This window comes from Phodopus roborovskii, unplaced genomic scaffold (assembly GCF_943737965.1).
Source record: "Phodopus roborovskii unplaced genomic scaffold, PHOROB, whole genome shotgun sequence".
Classification (NCBI taxonomy): domain Eukaryota; kingdom Metazoa; phylum Chordata; class Mammalia; order Rodentia; family Cricetidae; genus Phodopus; species Phodopus roborovskii.
In genome coordinates this window covers 3,220,923-3,246,861 of record NW_026126558.1, presented here as the reverse complement: position 1 = coordinate 3,246,861, position 25,939 = coordinate 3,220,923, and the positions used below count along the sequence as shown (strand labels likewise).

General features: G+C 44.7%; 1 protein-coding gene across 1 annotated transcript in view; it reads right to left on the bottom strand.

Moving 5' to 3' along the window:
- Nucleotides 1-25,939, bottom strand: part of Pcnx2 (pecanex 2) — a 158,332-nt gene that overhangs the window by 63,539 nt on the left and 68,854 nt on the right. Inside the window, exons 16-19 of the mRNA XM_051201422.1 lie at nt 17,169-17,278; nt 15,539-15,635; nt 7,935-8,027; nt 6,746-6,896 (exon numbers count right to left, since the gene is read on the bottom strand). Coding sequence (XP_051057379.1) covers nt 6,746-6,896; nt 7,935-8,027; nt 15,539-15,635; nt 17,169-17,278 — 451 coding nt within the window. The remainder of the gene's footprint in view (nt 1-6,745; nt 6,897-7,934; nt 8,028-15,538; nt 15,636-17,168; nt 17,279-25,939) is intronic.

Sequence of the window (25,939 nt, the reverse complement as noted above, 5' to 3'; positions counted from 1 at the left end):
AATGCAAAATAATGATGCCATTTACAAGTTTATAGATGGCTCGCTGCAGTTCAAGGCTTTAAATTTTCTTAAAGGGGTTTCAGGTTGTTTTATTTAGGTGCTTATGGGACTATGATGGTCTTACCAATAATTAAAAATTAATCAGGATGCTCTCAAGCCTTAGGAAACCAATCTATTCAAGTCAGAATTGGGACGGAAGCTGAAAGGATTGGGGCACTGAGGGGGTCACCTCTGTGACATGTAGAACAAGCAAACCCTACCGAGCAGCGTGAACATACTTGCGGTGTTAGCACCCTGGCATGGACAATTGTTACCTGCAGGCATTCCTCGCTTTCTTCTTCCTTTTGTGCTGAAACTAAGGCTATAAACTCCTTCCCAGTGGCTCACACGCAGTCCATGTCTATTCTCTATACATAGGCTGCACTTCCAACGCAGAACACAAGACAACGAGGGGCTGCTTGGGGCACTTGGACTGTGCTTGGGATAATCAATCTCAAAGTTCATGACCTTTCTCTCTCTGTAACCTCATTCTTGTTCAGGGCTGCTGCCATCTCACCCCATGCCTGGAGGCCTCTTTCCCTGCTCTGAGGTCAGCCGGAATTCTCCCTCAGTGGTCCCTTCCCTCCCCCTCAGATCTGAATTAGGAGTCTGCTCCTCTCTTGATTGAGGACAGTCACAGTGGTACCACATGGCATTCTGTCTTCTGTGATGGTCATCCAGTGATAGTGAGAACACATCACCACTTCAGTGACCAAATAAGGATGTGACCTGGTAGATCAAAGCCAGTGGGGGTGGGTTGGGGAGGGGTCCCTTCAGCGGGACCGCCTGCCAGGTGGGGTCAGGATGGAATCCTGGTCGGAGCACCCTGCTTCCTCCGCTGATTTGACTCCTGCCCTTGAACTCTGCACTATCCTTGGCATGTGCTGGGCACGTTATATTTTTGAATAAGCTAATAATTACAATCAAGTTTCACACCATGGCAAACTTTCAAACAAGTCAAAGGCAGTAAGAGCAATAGGCAGGAATGACCAGGTTTAAATTCATGGTTTTCAAAAAAAAAAAAAAAAAAGATTTCTTATTTTTAAACCTGTGTATATATGTACGTGGATGTGTGCATGTGAGTGCAGGTATACTCAGAAAAGGGTATCAGATCCCCTGGAGCTGGAGCTATAAGCAGTTGTGAGCCAACTGCCATAGGTGATAGCAACTAAATTCAGGTCCACTGCAAGAGCAGTATGCACTCTTAAACTACTGAGTCAGCTCTCCAGCCCTAGGTTTCTTTGATGGTTCTTCATTTAAGGACCATGCTTAGGAACCTCCCCCCCTTCAACCAGTATAATATAACTCATCTGGTACCATTTTGTGGGGCTCTGTGCTGTTTTTTTTTTTTTAATGTCAATTAGACACAAGCTAGAGTACATCAGTTGTGAAAATACCTGCATAAGATCTGGCTGTAGGCACCTGTAGGGCATTTTCTCAATTAGTGATTGATGGGGGAGGGCCCATCTGACTGGGTGGTGCCACTCCTGGACTGGTGGTGCTGATGTTATAAGAAAGTGGACAGAGCAAGCCATGGGGAACAAGCCAGTAAACAGCACTCCCCAATGGCCTCTGTATCAGCTCGTGCCTCCAGGTTCCTGCTCTGAGTACCTTTGATAATGAACTGTGATATGAAAATACAAGCAAAATGTACCCTTTCCTCCACAAACTGTTTTCAGTTATGGTGTTTCATTGGAGCAACAGAAACCCTAAGACAGTATCTATTTTTTCTTTTTCCTTTCTTCCTCTGTTCCTTCCCCCTTCCCTCTTTCTCCCTTCCTTGCTCTGTCCCTCCCTTCTTTCCTCCCTTTCTTTATTTTGATAGCTCTTTAAATCTTTACTTCACCTAGAATTCACTTGATTAAAGTCCTTATAAGATTTCTGTCCACACCCCTGTGATAACAAACGTATGTCCTTATTATTTGCATTTGAAATGTTCCTCACAAGTTCAGGTTTGAATGCTTGATCCCTACCTTATTGTGGAAAACTGAGAATTGGGGAAAATAGATAGGTTGAATAGATGTTTATTCAGGGAGAAATAGCTTACAACAGAGACAGATGAATGCCAGCAGGTTCCCATCTCAAGGATGCCTCCAGATGTTATCCATCTCCAACCAGGAAGCAAGAGAGCATTCTGGGGTTCCCAACCCCAGACCTAGTTCTTCCAGGTCACATCCACACCTGTCCCCACCTCCAATGGGCATGGTCAGTGCAACGGGTGCAGGCAGGTGAATATCTCAATACAATTCCCCTTTTAGTTTAAATAAAAGATTTAGGTTTGATACAAAACTATATACAAAGACAGTGAATATCAAATATGCTCTAAGCAAAGAAAAATCAAGACTATACAAACTTAAGACCTACATATCTAGTCCTAGGTTGAAGGCATAATAGAAATTACAATAGAGTTGTCCTAAGCTGGAAAACTTAAGTCTAGTACCTAATATTTCTATCTAGGAAGAGAGAATAATAACTGTGATAGTTTAATCTTCAACCTTATCAAGACCTGAGAAGGAAGATAACAATACTAGGATAGGCAGGAAGTGTAAATGGGCAGCTTCCAAATGGCGCAGTGAAGACAGGTGCAGCGAAGACAAACAGCAGGCTACCTACCTGGACAGTCACCCAAAGTCTCACAGCAACATTAGTGCAACCAGTTTTGGCTAAGGCCTAGAGTATCTGGCAGACCACTAAAGAAGCAGAGAGGTAGAAAGGCTGTCTTACCCTGACTTGGCAAGGTTCAGCAACCATTATGTTTGTCTCCTGCAAGCACAGTAGGACAGCATGTCCAAGTCAGTGGTCGAGGTGGGGTAGTTCTTTGCTCAAGAGGCCATTAGCAGAGGAAAGAATGGACTCCAGAAGGAGCGACATCAGTGCCAAACATATTTTTGGGAAATGATGGTGCTGTCAGGAGCAATAGTGTCTCATGTCAACGGAGTACTAATACTTGTTATATATTTTACTATGTTAAAGTTTAAACCCTTCTTTTTATTTTAGACAGAAAAGAGGAGATGATGGGAAATGTCATTCTGTAAATATGTTTATCTTATTGGTTAATGAATAAAGCACTGTTGGCAAATAGGAAGGCAAGATAGGTGGGACAAGGAGACAAGGAGGATTCTGGGAGATGTAGTAGAGAAGAGTTAAGATGTAGGGACTTGAGAGAAGAGGCCCGAACCCTCTCTCTGGCAAGATAAGACCACGTGGAAACACTTAGATTAATAGAAATGGGTTAATATTTAAGACAGAGCTAGCCAATAAGAAATGCTATTAACAGTCCAACAGCTTTATATCTATTACAGCACCTCTGTGTGTTATTTGGGGCTGACGTGGCTGTGGGTCCAGGTTGGTGGAAACTGCTCATAACACTACCTGTGCGAGGATGGTATGGAGTCTTTGGGAGGTTGGGCCTTGCTGGGAGAAATGGGTCATTAGAAGCCTAGGAGTGGGCCTAAGTTCTGAACCCTGGTTTCTGCTAGTCTTTGTCCTGGTTGTCTCTGATGTGAACAGCCGTGCCCCACCCATGCTCCTGTCACCATGAACTGAACAGCTCTGATGTATCGTCCCCACCTAGGAGGACAGAAAGTCCTGGAACCATGAGCCCCCTAAAACCTTTCCTCCCTAGGCTGAGTTTCCCAGGCCCTCTCTCTTCAGAGTGGAGATAACTGGATCCCACACCTTCCATCCCCACTCAGTGACAGCTTATTGCTGTCACCTCGGCCACTCAGCTCTGTGCCGCCTGACACAGGGAGATAAGTGTCCTAGCCAAGGAGAGAGGCCTGCCAGATTAGAAGAATGAAATGCCTCTTTCATAAGATGATAGATAAGCAAATCAGATATGCCAAGGCGCAGAACAAATGTGGTGGCTTTGTTTAGAAGAATTATGGTAAATCAACAGGCTATCCAAAGAGGAGGAAGTAATTTTTCTTGGAAAGGAGGAATCAGAGATGGGAGGGGCCCAGCTGACAGGCAGCTGCTGCTTTTCATTACAGCTTGTTCTATTTGATTTCTAACACTCCAGTCACTTTGACAGAAGTGAAAGATACATGAGAAGACAGCTTCCCTCCGAGCCACGTCTACCACATGTAGAAGCCAGGGAGTCTTGCAGCAGAGACCAGTCTCGCTACAGCACAAGACAGATCTCATTGCAGAACTACAAATCTGGGACTTGTTACTGAATCATTAATGGGACATTTTTAAAAATTGATATTGAAATGAGATCCTTAATTGATGTGTTTTAATAATTTACATAATCATTATTCATTTATTCTAATGCACCCAAAAATTAAAGTGTAAAATTTCACAGCCAGCATACTCTCCTGGGTGTCCTTCCACCTGCTTTCTGCTTCCAGAAGTTTCCCTGCACAAACCAGCCTACGGGGACCCTCTGCTCCTCCTGTAAATTTACAAAGCAATGGACAATTCATCTGTTCACTTAACCAACATTTACTGAATGGCACCCATGAACCAGGGTCAACATTCAGTTACTTGATTCCCCACGTATTTTCTAGTTTATCTGAATATCCATCCGTGATGACTAATAACCATTGTCAACTTGACAGGATCTAGAATCACCTGGGACACAGGCCTCTGGGCATAGCCATGAGGGGTTATCTAGATTCGATTAAGAGGTGAGAAAATGTACTTTAATTATGGATAGCACTGTTCCAAGGCCTAGGGCGGTGTAGAGAGGAGAAAGCAAGCTGAGCACCAGCATCCATCTTTCTCTGCTTCCTGACTGTGGTTGCCATGTGCCCAGCCGCCTCAAAGCTCATACCTTCTCAGCTAAGATGAATTGCTCCTTCGGACTGCAAACCAAACAAACGATTCCTTCTGTATGCCTCTTTGGCATTTTTGCTGTGGCAAGAAGGAAAATAAGCAATCTGTCGTCTAACTGCAAGTGTTGTCGTTGTTGCTTCAGTTATCAACCTGGCACCCCCCGAGAAGAGGGAAAGGCAACTGAGGAATTGTCTCCAGTAGACTGGCCTGTGGGCGAGCCCTATGGGGCCTTTTCTCGATTGATGATTGCTGTGGAAGGCAGCCCATGGTGGGCTGTGCCATCCCTAGGCAGATGCTCCCAGGTGTTATAGGAAAGCAGGCTGAGCAAGCTTCTGAAAGTAGCACTCCTCCATGGGTTCTGCTCCAGTTCCTGCCCTGACTCCCTTCCAGTGATGGGAGTGTGACCAGAAAGCCACAAGATGAAACAAACTTTTCCTTCCCAATTTGCCAAGTTGCTTTCGGTCTTGGTGTTTATCATGCAAACCAGGACAGGGCTATTCTCTCCAAGGCATCCCATCTATGAAATGGACTATTATAAAGGAACCACCGCTGCCTTTCCATTTTAGGCCTTTGTATGACTGACGGCAATAATCTGCATTCAAGTAGCACATGAAATTGCCTAGAAATGTTAAACAGCACACGAGCTTCACCCTTTGGCCAGGCTCTCCTTTGGGGAGGAGCTGTGGGAAGTGGAGCCTGAGTTACAGTCCTTCGTTTCTCCATTGAAGCTACAAGTTTCAGACACATTACTTCTCTCGCTAGCCACACCCCTCCATCTTGAACTGCCTGCAGCCTAGGTAGCTTCTGGTCCCCCACCCGGAGCCACCCCCTGCCACAGGCTTTCTATACTGGACCAGCACCTTTCTGCCTCTTCATTCCTTCTTTTCATTACTTTTCCTTATTGCTCTTGGCACCTTAGACCGATGAAGCTGCTAAATCTAGAACCTTCCTTGAGTCCTTTGATGCTTTTACCAACCTTGTGTCTGAGAGGCACAATTGAATACTCAGTAACCAAGAGGTTACCATAGGCTGAGTGATTGCACAGGCCCAGCAGTGCTAGGCAGTTTCAATGGCTTAAAATTTACTGGGAATTAATTTTAAATGTCTGAAAATAGGAACAAGTCATTCTCTCTTCCATCTGTTCATGCACAGAGCAAGAAATTGCAGAGCAAATGGGGACTCACCAAGAAATAGCAAGAACTCCTATCCAGAAAAAAAAAAAATACATTTTCAAAATTTGTCTTTATTTAGAGACAAGAGTCATGTTGCCCAGACTATCCTCAAACTTACTAGATAGCTGAGGATGACCTTGAATGTTTGATCCTCCTACATCTACCTTCAAATGGTGGGATTGCAGGCGTGTGCCGCCACACCCAAATTTATTCCATACTAGAGATTAAACCTATAGTTTTTTGCTTGCTTGGCAAGAGTTCCACCAACTGAGCCACACACCCCCAGCCTCCAGGAAGCATATTTCTTATCTGAAGCTGCCTTACTTCAGGCTGTTTCTCCCATGGGATCTGCTAGGTCAACTCATGTAGACACAAGCTGTTTTCTACACACCGCCAGTTCATAGAAACTCAAGAGTCCAGAGCCTGATGAGTATGAAGTGATGCTCTCCTTAGTATTAGAATTGTAACCTTCAAGCATGAACAGCAGAAGTTAACTTTCCTGTGAAGTCAGTAAGCAGTGACGGCTTTAACAGAACACACATCTAATGTGACAGACGTCCTTTCTTATTCCACCTGACCAGCCTGTTTTGGGTGACACCTGTGTTGTGACGCACACACACTTTCTTTGTTTTTATTACAGGCAAAGCATGTAGGGAAGCCTACGTCCTTTGAAGGGTGCAGTGCTGTGGCATGGGGCACACTCCCGAGAAGGGTGTCCACCGAATCATTGCCTCTCCTAAGACCGGGACACTGACCTCTTGCTTCCTGTTGCTGGCACTCCTTGCTCTTGAGCACAGGGTGTGAAACCCACATCCAGGGGTGATGCTTTCGGAGCTGAGGGAGCAGGTGGTGGGTGATGAGCCCCACCGTGCCTGCCAGGGCAAAGAGCACGATGCTGAGAAAAGGCTGCAAAGGAGAAAGAGGTCAAGGGTCAACGGAGACATGCTTGTGAGTCATGCACAAACCCCAAATCACTCCTTTCTTCATTTTCTTTTTGTGGCGTGTGCATGTGACATACATGCAGATGTACATATACATATGGGCATGAGGAGGTCAGAAGATAATCTTGGATGTCATTTGCTGGGTGCCATTCACCGTGTCTTCTGAGGCAGTCTCTCACTGGCCTAGAATTCACTAAGTAGTCGAGGCTGGCTGCCAAGGCATGCAAGGCAAGCAGTCTACTGACTGAGCCATACCCCAGCCCTCTCCCCTCTCATAGGAAAAGCTGCTGATAGCATGGTGGGGAAGCGACCCCAGGAAGGGGCTGGGAGAATTCTACCCCCTGGAATACACCTCCCAGTTTTTCCTAGGAGAACCAGAGAACAGTGCGCAAAGGTGATAAAATGCTCCAGGAAGATGAGGCTGCCCCATGTTTGTGAAGAGACAGCAACATCCTGCAGGAACTATAAGGCAGAGTCCCATGGGGCCCTGGCGTGTTCTTGTTCTCAGTAAAAATGTTCAAACGGTCTTGCCACTGTGATGTCTGTCTTATCCCAGATACAGCCACTTCTCTCTCTACTGATGGGGTCTTTTCCCAACCTACCACACCAACAACTGTCCTTGATTACAAGTTGTTCCATCACTCGGAAAGACAAAATGCCTCCTCCAGGAGAGACAACACAAGGGGAGGTGGCCCAAGTCTCGTCTCTCTCCCTCCCTCCCTCCCTCTCTCTCTCTCTCTCTCTCTGTGTGTGTGTGTGTGTCTGAGTGTGTATGTGTGTTGTGTGTGTATGAATGTATGTATGAGTGTGTATGGTGTGTGTGCTGTGTGTGAGTGTGAGTGTGTGTGTATGAGTGTGTGCTGTGGTGTGTGTGTGTGTGTAAGTGTGTGTGTCAGTGTGTGTGCTCCTTAACCCTCTCCAATGGCTCCTCTGTCCCTCTATGCCCTCATTCCACACCTGACCTCCACTAGGAAAGGGAGGATAGAGTCTTAGGGACACCTACCCGTAAGGACAGGAAGACAGTGCTGGCACTGACTGCAAAGGAGAGGACGGCAGCGGCTGAGCAGACGACAAGATCTGATCGCAGGACATCCTTCTGCAAAGAGAAGGTTGGCTATGAGGTCAGCTCTATGTGGCTTCCTAGGCAGCCCTCGCCAGGCGAGTCAATGGCAGGACAACAACATTCCACATGCTGCTACTCCATATGTCACAGCCGCCCCTCCCCCAGAAACACCCCAAAGGCATCACTCACTAGTTTGCTCACTGGTTTCCACTTTGGACCTCTCAGGAAGAGTGAAGCAGGTGTGGTGCTAGTGAATTAGCATCCATGTACTTCCATGGAAAGAGCACAGGTGTCTACACATAAGAGGCTTTATGTCCCTTGCCACAAACTCAGATGGGACACAGAGTTCCCACAGTCCCCCTCCCCGCCTCACAAGGTCTCATTCAAAGCAGGACTGATGCTAACAGTCTCTATGGGGTCCCTGGTGACCCTGGATGTAAACACATCTACAGTCTAGGGACGCCAAACATAAGCCTTGCACACAGTTCTTATACTTTGAACCATACTGATTGTACATTTTCATTCAACCATCAGATCCATACAAAAACAAAGGATCACCACTTTCCAGCTACTTAAATGCACACACAGCAGGGGACTGTGACGAGTGTCACCCCCACCTCACTCTATTTTCTTGATTTTTAAATTTAAACAATGTGTTGTTTCTTCCCTATCATGTCACTAGCTCAATGCCTGTGTTCACACATAGAGCTGGACGGGGACACTGAAGACAACACTGACACTGACCATATGTAGTGGGTGAGACCATCTGTGTGGAGTGGTTACATCAATGGGGTGGTTCAGGAAGACCAAGACCCCTACACCATTGCATGTACCTGATGCACATGTCCTGAACTTCCTCTTGTAAGTTGACAAGTGCTAACGTGGGAAGAACCAAAGTGGTAATGCACTGCCCTAGTTTCCATCTGTTGCTGTGACCAAAAGCAAAAGCAGCCTGGAGTAGGCAGATTTGCTCTCCTATAAACTATCATTGAAGGAAATCAAGGAGGAACTGAAACAGGAACATGAAGCAAAACCCACAGAGGAACATTGCTTGCTGGCTCGCTATACGCTTATGCTTAGCTAGCTTTCTTGTACAGCCCAGACAACCTGCCTAGGGAATGTCGCTGCCCACAGTGGGCTACACCCTCCTATGTCAGTTAATAATCAAGACTGTCCCCAAAGACAGGTGCCTAGGCCAATGTGATTTAAGCAAGTCCTCAATCTATACTCCCTTCTCAGGTGACTCTGGGCTGTGTCAAGTTGACAGTTAAAACTAACTAGGACAAACAATGGTTTGAGATTTGATTTATTTTAGCTTTATCTTCATCAAGGGAAATCTAATTTTGAAGCCTAAAAAAATTCTGCCTAGGCCCTGTTGTCATTCTTTAGACTTATGAAACAACAGTCCTCCCAGAGGGAGTTTGCCATTCTTAGCATTTTCTGGTTTTAAGATGGTTAACTTTTTTCTGTTTTTCTTTGGCATGAGTTTGTCATTCAAAATTACTCAGTATTTGTCCATAGGGAAGACTAATGTTTTACCAAGTAGTTTGGTTTGAAACTGTGTCATATTTAATTGACCAGTTTTCCTGTTTGAAGGGTAAACAGTGGTCCATCAGTTCCATTGTCGGGAGGTAAGTCTGGAGGGCTGCCATTCTCTTCTCTTAGAGGAAGGGCAAACATGAGCACAACTAATTTTAATCCTTTTTCCAAGTTAGAAGAATACTGTAGTTAATTAATTAGAGACAGGCTCTCCTATTCCAAGCTGGATTTGAACTTGTCTCCACCCTTCACATTCTGGGATTACACTCATGTGCCACCATACCTGATTTACATAGGCCAGGGAATGAACCCAGGGCTTTTTGTGTGTTATGTAAGTAAGTACTCTACCCACTAAGCCTCAGGCCAGCCTGGCACTGTGGTTCTTGTCAGATGTGAGTGTCCCTTCTGTGAAACACAAACCACTGCACAGCCTTTCTCTACTTACAAACTGCTCTCTCCATCCATTTCCTTTCCTTATACTAAGTTTTAAGTTTTACACAGCATTGTTGAGGTATAATCAACTTGTTTAAAATGTAAAGCCTGATGAGGTTTTAAGATTTATTCAATTTTATTCTATATGTATGAGTGTTTTGCCTGCATGTATGCAAACCTGGTACCTGTGGAGGTCAGAAGACAACATGGGATCCCCAGTTGTGGTCTGCCATGTTGGTACTGGGAATTGAACCTGGGTCCTCTTTTAGAGCAGTGAGTGCTCTTAATCACTAAGGCATCTCTCCAGTCCCAGCATGATGACTGTTGACACATCCCTACCCCCAAAAGACCATCACCATTGACTGTTTAATGATTAAAATGTAAATTAGCACACTCATTGGCTCTGAGTTTCCTTCCCGCATTTGCCCGCTCTATCCCTCTCCTCACACAATCTCCACGGAACTACTGATCTACTCCATGTTTATAATCCGATCTCATTTTCAGAATGTTGTTCAAAGGGAATCACTTAGTGGGTGCTTTTACTTTTTGGTCTGGCTTCTTTTGTTCCATCTTAGTTACTGTTCTATTGCTGTGAAGAGACACTATGGCCAAGGAAGCATTTTGTGGGGGCTGGTTGACAATTGCATAGCGTTAGTCCATGATCATCATGGTGGGAAGGAGACAGGCATGGTGATAGAGAAGTAGTTGAGGGATTGGCATCCTTATCCACAGGCAGCACACAGAGGAAACCTCAAAGCCTACCCCAAGTGACATACATACTTCAGCAATGTCATACCTCCTAATCCTTTCCAAATGGTTCATCAACTGGGAATTTAGCATGTGAATATATATAAGCCTATGGGAATTATTTTTATTAAACCACCGCATATAATATAATTATTATGATTTTTTCAGGTCATTGTCTATTAGACTTACTCTTCTTTGTTGCTGAGATGTATTCTTTTACAAGCTATACCACAGTGTGTTTATTCACATGTGGACCAGTCTTTTGTGTGCTCCCAGTTTTGACTGTTCTAAATAAAACTGCTGTGAATATTCATGATATATCTCTAGGAACATGTATTCCTTGTGTAAATATCTAGGGGGTAAACAGCTGGTTTATATGGAACACTGGGGCTTAACTTTTCTTTTTAAACAAATTTCAAATAGTTTTCTAAAATAACTATAAGCCTTCTGCATTCTGGGTATGTATCCCAAAAGTTCCACAGTCTCCCAAGGACATATTAATTTTAACTACAAGATTGGCTGTGCAGTCTAGGAGTCTTCATTGCAAATAATTGCCCTGTATTCTATGTCATGTTTTCTTTATGCCTCTCCTTTATAATTTAAAACAATAAAGAAGAATTATAATCTGCTAATTTATGAGGTAGTGATAGATTCAATTTTTTGTTTTGTTTGAAACTGTCCCTTCCTAAGCAGTGACATTGTAAAAGGCTGGTGGAAAACAGTGTCACAGCCACAGGTCTCCAGGTCCTCAGGTCCCATTCTCCCACCTCTGGGTTGCAACTTACTGGGGTTGACTTGGAAGGACAGTGTGATGTGGGAGTCTAATTTTATTTTGTCATTTGTAAATGCTCATTTTAAGAGTTATTATTTTTAATTTTTATTTCTGTGGATCTCTGAAATTATGCCACATGTGTGCAAATTCCCACAAAGGCCAGAAGAGGGTATTGGGTCTTCTAGAGCTGAAATTACAAGCAGTGGTGAGAACCAAACTTGGCTCCTCTAGAAGAACAGCAGATTATTATAGCTGAGGTATGTCTCCTCCATCAAAGGTCACCTAAAGCCAGGATTTTTATACAGTCTCCTTGTTTAAAACTGTCTTGCAGCTCCACAATGAAGAGGGTTTTTCTTGTAGCTAAAATGAACCTCTGTGTCCCTTGATGGTGGGTGACCTTTCACTGGACACCTCATCTTGCAGCTTCAGAATTGATTTCTTTCCACTGTGTGAGAGCTGGAGACCAAGGATCAGATTCTTCCAGATGCCCTTGAATAAAGAGTACCCTGCCCTGTTGGCTTTAATTTCCCACTTGTCCAGAATCACCTTTCTTCTTCTCCCAGGATTCTTACTTAATTAAAAAAAAAAAAAGTAAGAACAAGGACATATTGATTCAGAGTGTTTTACTTTTAATCAGTAAGTTTGTTTTGATGATTTATCTGCCCCAATTCCAGGTGGACAGGCCTCTGTTGATTTCTTCTCTGCCTACTCTCTCCTGTCTTCCTGAAACTCTCTAATTCCTTTGTGATACACCCTGCTGTCTATTGAAGGATTAGCACGTAAAAAAATCTTTCTTTCTCCCACACTGAACACCACACATCTGATAGTTGATTCTCGATTGTGACATTTAATTTTCACACAATGAATTCTCATAACTGATGGGCCCCCTTTCTGCATTCCTCAGATCTGCTAATCCCACTCTGATCTTGGAAGGGTCTCTCTCTCTCTCTTTTGCCTCCTGATTCAACCTTTTTATAGACTCTTAAATCCCAAAGCTCTAAATTCCCCTTTCTCATCCCTCTCTTTCAAGTCTTTCTTAAACTCCGAGCTGCTATTTTTCTAAATAAACCCTACAATCGTTTGCCAAGGCTGTGAATTTGATTCCATTGGGAATGTTTTGAACTGTATTAAGCATTAAAAATATTATAAAAGGCTTTGCAGTTTATAAACCTCAGTCTTCCCACCCAAAGCCAGGGGGAGGTCTATCCATCACTGTAATGGGAGCGTCATTTACATGTTAATAGGCTGCCCCTTCTACTTTTTCTGTCACATCTTGGTGCACTCGTCCCCATTATCACTTCATATGCTTCCCACCATTGTGAGCTCGGGTGAGCTCTGGCTTTGCTGTTGAAGGTTATTTTGGGTTTGATGATGTGTGATTGCTTTCTGCCTTTTCTGTGCTGGCATTTGTGAGCCCTTCTAGCAATTATAATTGATTTTAATAAGATTCCTTGTACATGCTCTTTATAAAAGACACCTTAGCTGCATTTCCCCCCCCCTCGGTTCAATATTTGTGCCAGGATATCTGGTGGTGATAATTTTCCCCATATTAATGGTAGATTCATGCATGTTTTAACTGAGAGATATATGTGTTCTCAGTATAGTAAACAATTAAAAATTATTGTGGCCTGGGGCGGGGGGGGGGGGGGATGATGTTCCTGTTCATGAATGATTGTGTGTGTGTGTGTGTGTGTGTGTGTGTGTGTGTGTGTGTGTGTAAAAGCTAGACATCTGCCTCTGGTGTTATTTCTCATTGACCATCCATCTTGTTTTTGACACAGAGTCACTCACTGATCTGGAGCTTGCCAAGTATGTTACAATGGCTGTCTAGCAAGCCCTGGGGATACAATGGCTGTCTAGCAAGCCCTGGAGATCGGCCTGTCTCCATCTCCCCAGTGCATGGAGGAGTGTTTACAAATGCACAGCATCACACTCAGCTTCTGTGTGTGAGTTCTGGAGATCAAACTCAGGTTCTCATGCTTGCACCTTACCAACTGAGCCACATCCCCAGCTCTACTGTGGCATTTCTGGTAGGACCTCATACTTCTTTCCTGGAGAGAAGTGTAAGAAGGTATGAGAACACTGCACAACCTAAAGAGTTAGACAGGGATGAAGCCATAAAAATCTAGAGGCTACAATGAATGGTTTAGAAGAAGTTGCCTGAATTTTATAGACTATAATAAGAGGTTTAGAAAAACAATGCCTTGCTCCATACTAGATGAAAATAATGGAGTATCAACTCTAAACTTGACCAGGAGTCTTGAGAATGATGAGCATGGGAGCAGGGTGGGGTAAAGGCAGGAAAGGCTATGTGCACAAGGCAGATGGAAAAAGAATGTTGCAAACCACGAGGACAAAGTTCAAATCTTCATTACTTTGAGTAAATTTTAGGGCTGAGGTCTGTGTGCATAACCCATTCCATCTTGCTCCTGCAGAACTCACAGGCCCATGGGCATCCCCTTTCTCTGTCAGTGTTTCTCCATGTACAGTCTTTGAAAACCTGGACAGAATAACCTGGTAGGTATTTTGATTGAAATGTGTATGCCAGGATCCAGTGCTGGCCAAATGAGTCAAAATGGGGGGTGGAGAGACTGTGCAAACCCCATTATCTAATGAAGTTCCCTGGAGCTTCTCATACAGACCAAAATTAGAAGGAGAAAGGCACACAGACAAAGGGGAAAAAAAAAAAAGAGCAGAGAGACCTAGAGAAACACTATCAGAGACAGAAAGCAAGGTTTTTAACTTGTAGCAAAGGCTGGATAAGCCATCCTGGGAATACAGATCTGATAACCCCAAGAAAATATTATGATTAGAAAGGGACTCCTAAACATCTTATTACATCATCTAACACATCATGGTCTCCAATGGACAAAGCTTATATAAGAGCATGAAAGTGGGGGCCAGTGAGAGAGCTCAGTGGGTAAAAGTAAACACAGGCAAACACAATGACCAGAGTTTGATTCCTAGAACCCTTGTAAAGATGGAAGCATATAACATACTTTGACAGACACAATGTGGCATATGCACCCTTTCTCCTCACCCCAGTAATATGTGCATAGATGATTTTCTTAAAAGACCACGGAAAACAAAGAAAGCAACAAGTAACCCATCCCATCTAACTGCACTAATAGGATATTATCAGTGTCTTTTCGGAAAATTTATCATCCTATTACTCTGATTCATTGCTTGCTTCTATTGTAATAAATGAGATAATGGAGACACATCATTAGTCATAACAGCAAGGAAGACTTCCAGAACATAGATTCTCTCAGATATCCATGAGGGGTGGGGGATAAGTCCTGTCCCAAGACCTCTGGTCCAACATTCACAGGAAGGCTGTATGTGTTGCTTGAAATGCCAATGTCTTCCTTCATTTATCGTGACTAGCTCCACATTCCAGCACCCTCTTTTCCATTGTTAAATGCCTCACATTGATATGTCCTTGGATGCTGTCCTAGTTTCCGTTTTGCCACTGTGATAAAACACTCTGGCCAAAGAAACCTGGTGAGGGTGTTTGTCTGACTTACACTTCCAGGTCACCGCCTATCACTGAGGGAAGTCAAGGCAGAACTCAGAGCAGAAGCCACGGGAACACTGCGCTGGCTCATGTAGAAAGTGGAGGAACCCCTGAGTAACTAAGTCTTAGGAGAAGGTGTATTTTGATGTAGGCACACCATGTCAGTGACTTCAAGGCCAGCTGACCCATGAAAAATTACAAAAGCCATTATCCATATGGGCCAGGCCCAAGAGGAATGGCAAAGTTTTCCTAGGATGTCTTGAGTTTATGAATGATGACCCATGTCTACAAATCCCAGCGACTGTGGCTTCCTTCATCCTGAAGTTTACCGGCTGAGACTTCTCATCTACAAAGACCTCCTACTAACACCCCTCCCTCATACTGGACCTAATAAACACACTGACTTCCAGGTTGCAGTGGTGGCTGTACAGAGCCCCCACTTGATTCCAATTTCACTGCCCGTGTGTCTATCTATGTGTAGTTTCTTCATTCCTTCACAGTCTGGACCAAATAGGAACTGCCATGCGGAGGTCTTACCACTGAATCCTTCATCCTCTGGGGGAGAGGGTCTGTGGCTGACTCTTCCAGGTTCTGATGTAAACATTTAGGAAGCAGCCTGCACTGAATGAAGGACCTAAGAGTAGAAGAACACACAGGGTTTCATTGTTTAAAATATGTGTCAGGCCATGCAGACCCTTAGGTCTTGAGCCCACAAGGGGCAAAAACAAGTTCATTGCAAAATCTCAGTACAAGGAACTCACTCCTGACATCATTAGGGCAATTTAACTTTAATTCCATCATCATAATCTTCATCATCATCATCATCATTGTGTGTGCATGGTGGTGGGCATGTATGTATCAAAGTCAATTACACAGCGTCCTCCCACCATTTTGTGGGCTCTGAGAATCAAATGCAGGCTGCCCAGTCCCATTTCCCAGCTGAGCCATCTCCCCGGCCCATGTATCAACTTTTAAATTTCATCCTGACAAAAGTGGTCAGACACTTAAGGGTATCAGTACTCTAATCACCAGCATCTGAGGATCTCCTATATCCTCCAACACACTGGGCAGCATCCTCACCTATGGTACCAGCAAGAGGCAACCATCTAGGCACACGAAATATCATGCAAACCACATTTAACTTTCCCCTGTTTCCTTGTTTTTCTATGACTTTCGATCTAATGCACCTTACACTCTAAGACTATAGTATCTCTAACTCTCAAATGAGTTATCTTAAGTCAAAAGGTTATATAAGTTTGGTCAAATTACAGGACATGCTGTTATCAATATCTGATACTCACTGTGACATTGTTCAGAGAATGTCCAGTCCCCAGAAACAAATCTATACTTCAAGTGACCAGAGATTACAATAGAGATCATTTAAGGCCTTGACACAAACCTTATTTTAAAGTTCAAGGATGCTGTTTGTACAAGGAACAAAATAAAACGAAAACCTCCTTTCAAGGATGTGGGTCTGCTCTCCATAGCGTGACCTCCATAGCAAGATAACTGTGATGCTCTGTTCATCCAGAAGGGCATCTGTGACTATGGCTTTTCCTACAGTACTCCCAAAGACGTCCACCCAGCTACCCTGTGAGCTTCACAGTAAATGCCAAGTTCAAGGGGGAGTGTCTGGCTGGAAGTTTGCCCTTGAGTTTCAATCATTTCAGATTAGCCCTGCATTTCTCTGGCCCTGCCCAGTGCACAACCAGCTTGCTTAAGCCAGTACTAAAGAGCAGAGAGCACCAAATGGCCATCTCCACTTTGGTGAGCCAACAGGGCTTTGTGAAGTATAACCACAGCCTGGGAAAGGAGGAACCATGGGAACTGGGGAGATGGTGCAGTCGGTAAAGTGTTTGCCACACCTGAGTTCAATCTTCAGGACTCATGTAGAAATTCTGGGTATGGTGCCACACATTTATGATTCCAGTGCTAGGGAGGCAGAAACAGGTGGATCTCTGGGGCTTGCTGGCCAGTCTAGAATAATGGGCAAGCTCCAAGCCTGTGAGAGGCTCTTGTCTCAGAAGAAAATGGTGAACCACACCCGAGAGATGACACCTGAGGTGGGTCTCTGACCTCTATACTCACATCCACGAGGACATGCATTTACACGCACACACACACACACACACACACACACACACACACACACAGGGCAGTTACTCACAGGAGCACTGATGGATCACTGCTCTGCCGGCTCAGATGGTAGGACAGTGCAACCAACAGGCCACAGAAGGCTGAGAACAGTGCTGGGATGTGCTGTGTGCTCCATGGCTCCTGCAGAGACACAGAAGACTGCTTGAGAAATGTGGTGACAGTGGCCTTCATGTACATCGAGTGAGTGATCCACCGGGCCTTCTCAAGCATCAGGTACTAACCCTGTGGTGTGTGCTGCCACCTGCATGAGCAAGGGTGCAGCACTGGGACATTCCAACAGCCACAGTGACAATATCCACTATAGAATGACGCCTTCCAAACAAAGCTGTCACCCGTCACCTTTTTGTTTGGTTGGTTTGGTTTTTGAGACAGGCTCTCAGGAAGCTCACTCAGGGTGGCCTCAAACCCACCGTGCAGCTGAACTTACAGTTCTCCTATTTTACTTTGAGGGCTGAAGTCCCAGGCCTGCAGCACCACACTTGGTATTATGAAGTGATGAGGGTAGGAGCTGGGGCTTTAAGCAAACACTACCAACTGAGCTATGTTCCCAAGAGCCACCAGCATCCTAGAGCAATTGCAATTACCTACAAGAATTCAGGACCCCCAACAAGGGGAAGCCACTAGAATTCCCTTATAGGAGAGAGTGAGAGGGCCATTGGACCCTCACCTGAGATTCAGCTACACCTTCCTACACTATCTTCCCAGCTATATGGCATTCCCTCCCAGCTGCATGGGATCTCAGGAGATGCGGTGTGTGGTCTCAGGAGATACTAGAAGATATAGGGCATGGAAGGATGGATGACAGAGGCAGTTATGGAGAAAGCATCACCTGTGCCAGGATGGGGATTCTCTTTGATGTGTTGTTTGGGGGTCTTTTGTGCTCTTATAAGTAATCCCTCTCCCAGGCCTTGTAAGTAACCCAAATGAACTCTTTGGTTCATCAGACTAGGCTTGGTCAGACTTGTTTCTTCTATCTGTTGTTACTGCTCTATCTGCAGTGAAGAGACATGTATCCACATCTCCCCAGGAAAAGTTAAGGCAACACTAAGCAACACAGATTTCTTCAGCCTCATTGTAACCCTACAATGTTGGCTGCTCTTGTGCCTTGTTTACACTGTATTGCTAGATGTCACCAAGAGATCATGTCTGACCATGACCCCAGATGCTGTGTACCTCACAAGAGCACATGGTTAAGTGATGTGTGATCAGATATCCACATATAGGGCTATTTGGTTAACATCTGCTTTACCCTTGGCCAGGCTCATCAACAGCAGGCATTCCCCCATCTCACCCCAGCTGTTCTCAGCACCTTGTTCAAGGCCATGCCACAAAAATCATTTCATAAGACCAGGTGGTGGCAGGGCACACCTTTAATCCCAGCACTCAGGAGGCAGAGGCAGACAGATCTCTGAGTTCAAGGTCAGCCTGGTCTACAGAGTGAGTTCCAGGACAGGCAGCACTATACAGAGAAACTCTGTCTTGAGAATAAAATAAAAACAAAGAAGAAAAGAAAATCATTTAATTAGCATGAGCAGGACCAAGCAGTGAGTCTGAGCAACTCAACCCCCCTCCCCCATACATACACCTAATGATTCATACCTCAGAGTAGGAGGGGTAGTTAGTGTGTTGCTGGTTAGTTTCAACAGTCAACTTGACAGAACCTAGAACCACCTGGGAAGAGTCTTGCTAATTAATTATCTGGATCAGACTGGCCTGTGGGCATGTCTGTAGGGACTGTCTTGATGGTTAATTGGTGAGGAAGACCTATCCCATCTTGGGTGACACCATTCCCTAGGCTTGTGCCCTGCCCTGCGTAGGAGCGAAGAAAGCCAGCTGAGTAGTAACAAGCAAGCAAAGATCTGCATGCTTATTATTCTCTCTGTTCTGCCTTGATCTCTCCAAATAATGGGCTGTAACTTGGCTTGTCATCCAAATAAACCCGTTTTCCCTAAGCTGATTTTGGTCAGTGTATCACAGTTATCACAGCAACAGAAATGACTCAAGAACAGATGATCTGATCTATGTGTATATATCAGTACAGAGGTGGCTAGCCTTCAGTGGTGCAGACAGTGGTTAGAAGCCTGGATTCTGACTCTGAACTGAAAAAAACAAAAAACCAAAACCACTCTGCTGATTACTCCCAGTAATGGAGAAACCAAGAAGATTCACCTGTGGAATAGTAAGAATCCTATGTGAAGAACTGTGTATAAAATATTAGTCAGTAGTTTATATAAAACACACAGCAGATGCTGGCTGTTACTGGATACTTCTTAACTATAGGGAAGGATGAAGGAGAATGTGCTAAAATCACACTCTCGGGAAAGTCAGGCTGGGCAGTGTATTATACCAGCATTCTCTTGGGAAAAAAAAGAAAGAGGAAGAATTATGGTGTGTGCAAATGTCTTGTTCCTCCATTCTACAGTGCAGGGTGTGACTCTGTTAGGGGGGGATTTTATTTACCCAGGCTTCACTGTCTGCACCAGCTGGACCAACAGGTGATTCTCTTAGGTCACTGTCAGCTGTGGCATCTGCGCTAAGAGTAAGTCTTGAAGCAGAAACAACAGCTCCCAGGGTGATGCCCAGACAGAATAAATGGCAGGTGGCTATAGGAGTGGAATGTGGGATGGACATTTCTTCAAGTACATAGGAGCAAAGTGATCCTTCATATGACCCCACTGTTTTACTCCTCTGCACATGGCCACAGAAACTCCATACCCTCCCATAGAGACGTCTGCATCCCGTGTTTATTGCTGCTTTGATCGATAGCAAGAGCAAGGAATTGGAGTCAATCCAGTTGTCTGTCAACAGATGAATGGATTAATGGACAGGACAACTTAGAGAAATATATAAATATATATAAGCTCTAAAGAAGAATGTTAGCAAAGTGATCCAGAATGGTGTACTGCTTCCAAGCCAAAGGGTGAGGTGGCAACATGAGGCCAGGGTATGTAGGCAAAGGAGACATTCTTGATTCACCCAAGGCAAGGCCTCCACACAGGCCACATGGAAGTAGTAGACACACAGGCAGACAGACAAACACACACAGACACTGGTGAAGACATTCACCTCTGACCTCAATGGTATATTTACATAAAAATCACACAAATGTGGTACTTTGCCAGAACTGGTTATCTATCAGATTATGTCACTGTTTACTCTGAGTGCCCAGATACTCAGTGCCAGCCACTTTTATGTGACTCATACTGAATATATATTACGAGTGCTATGTTGTCTTTAATCAGCCCATCAGGCAGTGTCTAGGTACCTAGCCCTCACCCCAGGTGTGGGCTTGCACATCTTAAAAGTGTAATCTCAGACATTGCTCAATTCCTTCCTAGGAGAAGCCCAGCTTCCCAGTTCCTACAGATGGTGGAAGGTAGACATCAGATATCCTGTGGTTCCCTCCAAAAGGGCTCTTCCCTGCACTTGTACTTAAGCTGGTGTGTAATTTCAATGGTGGTAGATGTGTGCGCATGCACAAGCATTTACATGTGTGCACGTGTTCTCTGACCCATACTCATACACATATACGCCAGTTTCTCCAGAAAGCAAGGGCAGGAAGGTTGCTTGGCCACTAACACGAATTGCTCCTTCATGTGCAGAGAGCCAAAATCCCCCAGATTCTTCCAGTTTCAAGAAAGATCATTCTAGAGCTGTAAGGGGTCTCCTAACTGAGCTGGTCTTAGCCCCTCCAGATGCTGATTGGGTAAGAAGGCAGGAAGAAAGGAAGATGGCAGCACACTCAGCATCCAGCCCTTCACTCTGTGTCCTCAGAACCTTAGATGTGTGCAGCATAGCACACTGCATGGAAATCATGAGCACTTCATTGGAAGATGGTGCCGAGGCCTAAGGAGCCACATGTGTCATACCAGATACATGATTTTTAAAAAGACCAAAGGGAAGCCGGTGAAGATGTTTAACAGTTATTTGTAGACAAAGAAGGGAATATCGACATTTTCAGAAAAAGAACAAATGGCCTGAGAAGGCTTTTGAAGCCTATGATTCTTGCACTCTGTGCAAGGCATTTGCCAGGGAGCTCTGAACCACAATGCTCCTACAAAGAGAAACAGGTGGGGTGGGAGCTTTGCTGACATTTCCAGGAGGTTGGGAGGTGCTAAAATAAAATTTCATGTTTGAAACATATATATTCTAGTCTTCAATTTATTTATACAAGGCAGGGCTTACATTAAAATCCTAGCTCACAGGAGGCCGAGGCAAGAACATTGCCATGAATTTTGTGCCAACCTAGGCTAGAGTATAAGAACCTGTCTTTAAAAAAAAAAAAAAAAAAGATAGTTTACATTTATTATACTCATAGCCACATATACACACACAGTCACACAAATCCAACCAGATTTCAAAGGGAGACCAGGTTTTATTGTATTCTTGAAAGTTGTGTGTGTGTGTGTGTGTGTGTGTGTGTGTGTGTGTGTGTCTAGTGCCAGTCAAGGCCAGAAGAGGACACTGGATCCTGGAGATAGCTACACACGGTTGGAAGTCACCTTACATGGGTGCTGGAAATGGAACTAGAGTTCTCTGGAGGAGCGACCAGTGTTCTTAACAGCGGAGCCTTCTCTCCATCCCAGGAGGCTTGGCTTTAAACCATCTATCACTCACGGATAATGAAGCATCCACTACAGGATTGTTTGCTTCAAAACGAATGCCCGTAATTGCCTTACGATGTGTCTCATGGGCCCCTAAATTGGAGAGGCTATGGATTGATGAGAGCTGGTTTCATAAAGCTCCCCTAGGTTTTGAAATATTTTTATGAGGCAGGAATAAAACCGTCTAATAGCCTGACTGTCCTGCCGTGAGGTTCACGTGTGCTTGCGGGGAGGCTTAGATGAGAACGTGCAGTGCAGGGCAGTTGAGCTTGCACAAAAGCATTCTGAAGAGGGCAGGTTTCAGCATTGTCTTCCTGAGAAACTTGGGGCAGCTCTTAAGATGGAATTTATGGGCAGGCTGGCTAAGAGCCTGCGAATGAACGGAATACAAACTGATCCAAATCTCACCGCTGGGCTTCTCAAATGGTATTTAAATGCGCTCTGTTTGAAGAAATACATTTCTCGTAGCCCATCAAATGGGTGTTTCTGAGATCCACACACTTGGATTCTGACAGTGTCCTTTTCTGACTCTTTTTTCCTTGAAGCTCATCTAAAGAGAAGCCCTTAAGTAGGACTCCAGAGATACAGCCCGGGCCCAGGTTTCACCAAGGACTTGAACTGTGTGTTGGACACACTCTAAGCCAGTGGTTCTCAACCTATGGACCGTGATCCCTTAGGGGTTAGCAACTCTTTCTCAGGGGTCACCTAAGACCATCAGAAAATTCATATTTACATTACAATTCATAACAGTATAATGGCATGGTTGGAGTCATACAACATGAGGAACTACATTAAAGAGTTTCAGCATTAGAAAGGTTGAGAACCACTGCTCTAGGCTATGACTTCCCATTGTTACCATGGCAGCTCCTGATTCCCAGTGGATCTCATCACCCTGAGGGGCTGTCAGTGCCTAGCCCTGTATTTGAGTCACATCAGTCCTTCAGAATTTGCCCAGTAAACAAACTAATGAGCATGTTAACAAATGTGGTAATACATCCTTCCATTAGTGAGCATGAAGAGGAGATGCGGATTTCACCATGGGTTTCATTTTGGTGGAAATGTTTATGTTTATGAGTCAACATGATATTTCACTTTTAGAGGTGGATGCTTAAGAAAACTGGGGTGATTATCTAGTCAGATAGGATGATGTGCCCCAAGAATCTAACCCTACCTAGATGGATAAATACAACAGTGCACGTACACATGCACACACCCACTCTAACGAACTCACACACGTACTTCTTGGAAAACTAGCATTTTCTTTCCCAGTCTGCTGTAACTGATAACTTTGCAATCCAAGACTTTATATAACACTTTCTATGTGACACTCACTTCAGTAGGAAAACAGAGACTAAAATGAAGCCTGAAATAAGTATAGGCAGGAGAGGATGCTTACTGTGCGAGTGTGGTGACTCACGTTCTACCCTCAGAATCCACAATTCTGAAAGTTGGTCCTCTATCCTTCACATGTGGCACATGTATACACACACACACACACACCATACATACATATATGCACAGTAATAAACAAACAATACGTATTATATAAATTTCTGTCTGTGACTTTTGGGTGCTCAGAATCAAGCTGGGACCCATGAAGAGTGCCCACAGCCAACAGCAGCACCGACTCAGTGCCTCGCAGTCACTTAATTGGCTTTAGAGGATGCTGCCCTTCTGCCTCTCAGGACCCTGGAAAGCAGATGGCACCCACTCACTCTGTCCTGGTGGCTATGAGTCTGCATGGTTTTTAGCATTGATTACACACAGGGACACCAGCCTGAGGACACAAGCCAATACCATCCCCCAGACTCTGCAGGGGAGAAAGATAAACTGCTAGGGCCAGGGGGACAGATTTCTTCTCCCATTACCACAGGCATTACCTGGGATTGGTACTTTCTGATTGGAAGGCTGGCTGGCTACTGAGCTCCACGGATCTGCCTGTCTCTGCCCTTGAGGGCTGGGTTTATAGGCATACACCACCATAGTAGGCTTTTATACACTCTCTGGGGGGATCAAACTCAGATCCTAATGCTTGCAAGACAAGCACTTACTGACTGAGCTACCTTCCCAGCCATATTTTCCAATACATCACTGATAGTATCACTCCACTCTCCGCCTGCATCACCCCAACCATCAGCTACTGACACTCAGCAGCTGCCATCCACGTTCATTTTCTATTATTGTGTAACAAGCTGCTCCAGAATCGGCGTCTTACAGCAGCACAGGTGCACTGTGCCGTAGTTTCCGAGGCTGGGTTCTCTGCTTGAAGTCTCATTAGGCTAAAGCCACTATGACTGAACCTCTGATCTTTTCTGAGACGTGAAGTCCTCCCTGTAGGCTAGCAGAATTCAGTTTCATGTAGCTGCAGGATAGCAGTCCCTCTTTTCTGGCTGCCTGTTGCTGGGACACATTGTGGCTTTGAGGCCACCCTCAGGTGCTGGCCACATGGTTCTCTCTTGAGCCACTGAGAAGGCACTGAGTTCTACAAAACCACATACCAGGCCTCCACTCTCTCTTTCCTCTTTAGATACTCACCCTCTCTTTTAAAATGTTCCTCTGATGAGGCCAGAGCCACCCAGGACAAAGTCCCTTTCAAAGTGCATGCTAGTTTAAATCAATTATTCACTTGGAGATCCTACTCACATCTACAAAATCTCTCTTCACTGCCCATGCTGTCTACACCCCAAGGCAGGAAGCTCTTCAGATCCTGGCGGCCAGGCAGCCTTGAGACACTACAGACCACCCAGTCTTACTGGAACCCCTCAGCTACTCTCCCCAGTTGTTTTTTGTTTGTTTGTTTGTTTGTTGTTTTCCCATTCAAACTCAGAATAACCAGCCTGTCTCAAAGGAAAGATGGACTACATGAAATTAGAATTTCCCAGGGATCTCCTGATGGGAGAAGGAGGCCCGATACTCAGAGGAAAAGCTACCTCCTGGGAAAAATGTTTAGAACTTGTCAGATGGCCTTAACAGAGAGACTTGGAGCTGAGACAATGGCGGGCAGGACCAAGCCCTAGCTGGATCGCTTAGTTATGTGTAACTCATGTCAAAACACCCCCAAAGATGGACTTGGGGACACCTAGATCTCTTTGTCCCACTTCTAAATGTGCCCACATTGAATAAATCTCCCCTTTCTTCCTTCAGTATTAATTTGGCTTTTTTAATTGGCTTATTAAGGACTGACAGCTGACCCTGGCTTATTAGGGCACAGGATGTGTGCACCCTAAGTCCAGTAGCACCAACATCCTCACGAGGTAGGTTTCACTAATTCATTGTAAGTGGAAGAGGAAAAAAAAAAAACCCGTGATTATGTATGAACCCCTGAGCAATGCAAGAAAGCACCCTGGGCTTCAAGTTCAAGTTCACTTTTGGAATAAGAAATGCTAGAATCACCCTTGCCTGTTAGGGAATGTAATAAAAGGCAATGAGCAAGCACTAGGGAAATGCTTCTGCAAAGTGAAGTTCCACAGATGGGCAGGTGTCTCACCTGCCTGTGAGTTGTCCTTCTGATGAGCAAGGCTATTTACACTTCACAGGGGTAGGGAGGATAGCTGAGGTCAGCAGAGACCTTGGGATCTCTGGTCTGCCCTGTGCTGCTCAATGCCTTCCTTAGGGGTTACATCAGGAATAGGTAAGATACATACCAGTGCGCCTTCCCCCCCAAAAAAAAGACCCATATTCTAGAACTATAATTAGACATTAAATCCTGAGTGCAGGGAAATGCTGTGGTTCAGGCTGCCATCCTTGAATGCTGAGGAGAGGGGAGGGGGGCTCCTACAAGCCATTGTTAATGGCACTCGGGAAGCATTAAATTGTAACAGTGTGCTTCAGCTTCTGGGCCCTCTCGCCAGCAATAAAGCAGCATTTCTTTGTAACAGATAATAAAAAATAGCAATCTAGGTTTACCTAGACAAATAGAAATCCTGACTAATTAACTGCGGAGCCATTTCTCCAGGGAGCAAATATTCCAGTGGCTTCTGTGTGTCACTGTCAAACATGTAAGTCATTGAAGGGGCCTGCATTATGTGATTTGCAACTATCTCAGATGAGCCAAAGAGAATATGAGATTAAAAGATGAATCATATTTTCCTTCCCTAATTAATATTCCAGAGGGCAAAATCAACTCACACCCCTCCCCCATCTACTTCTACCAAATGGTAATGAGGCCTGATAGAAA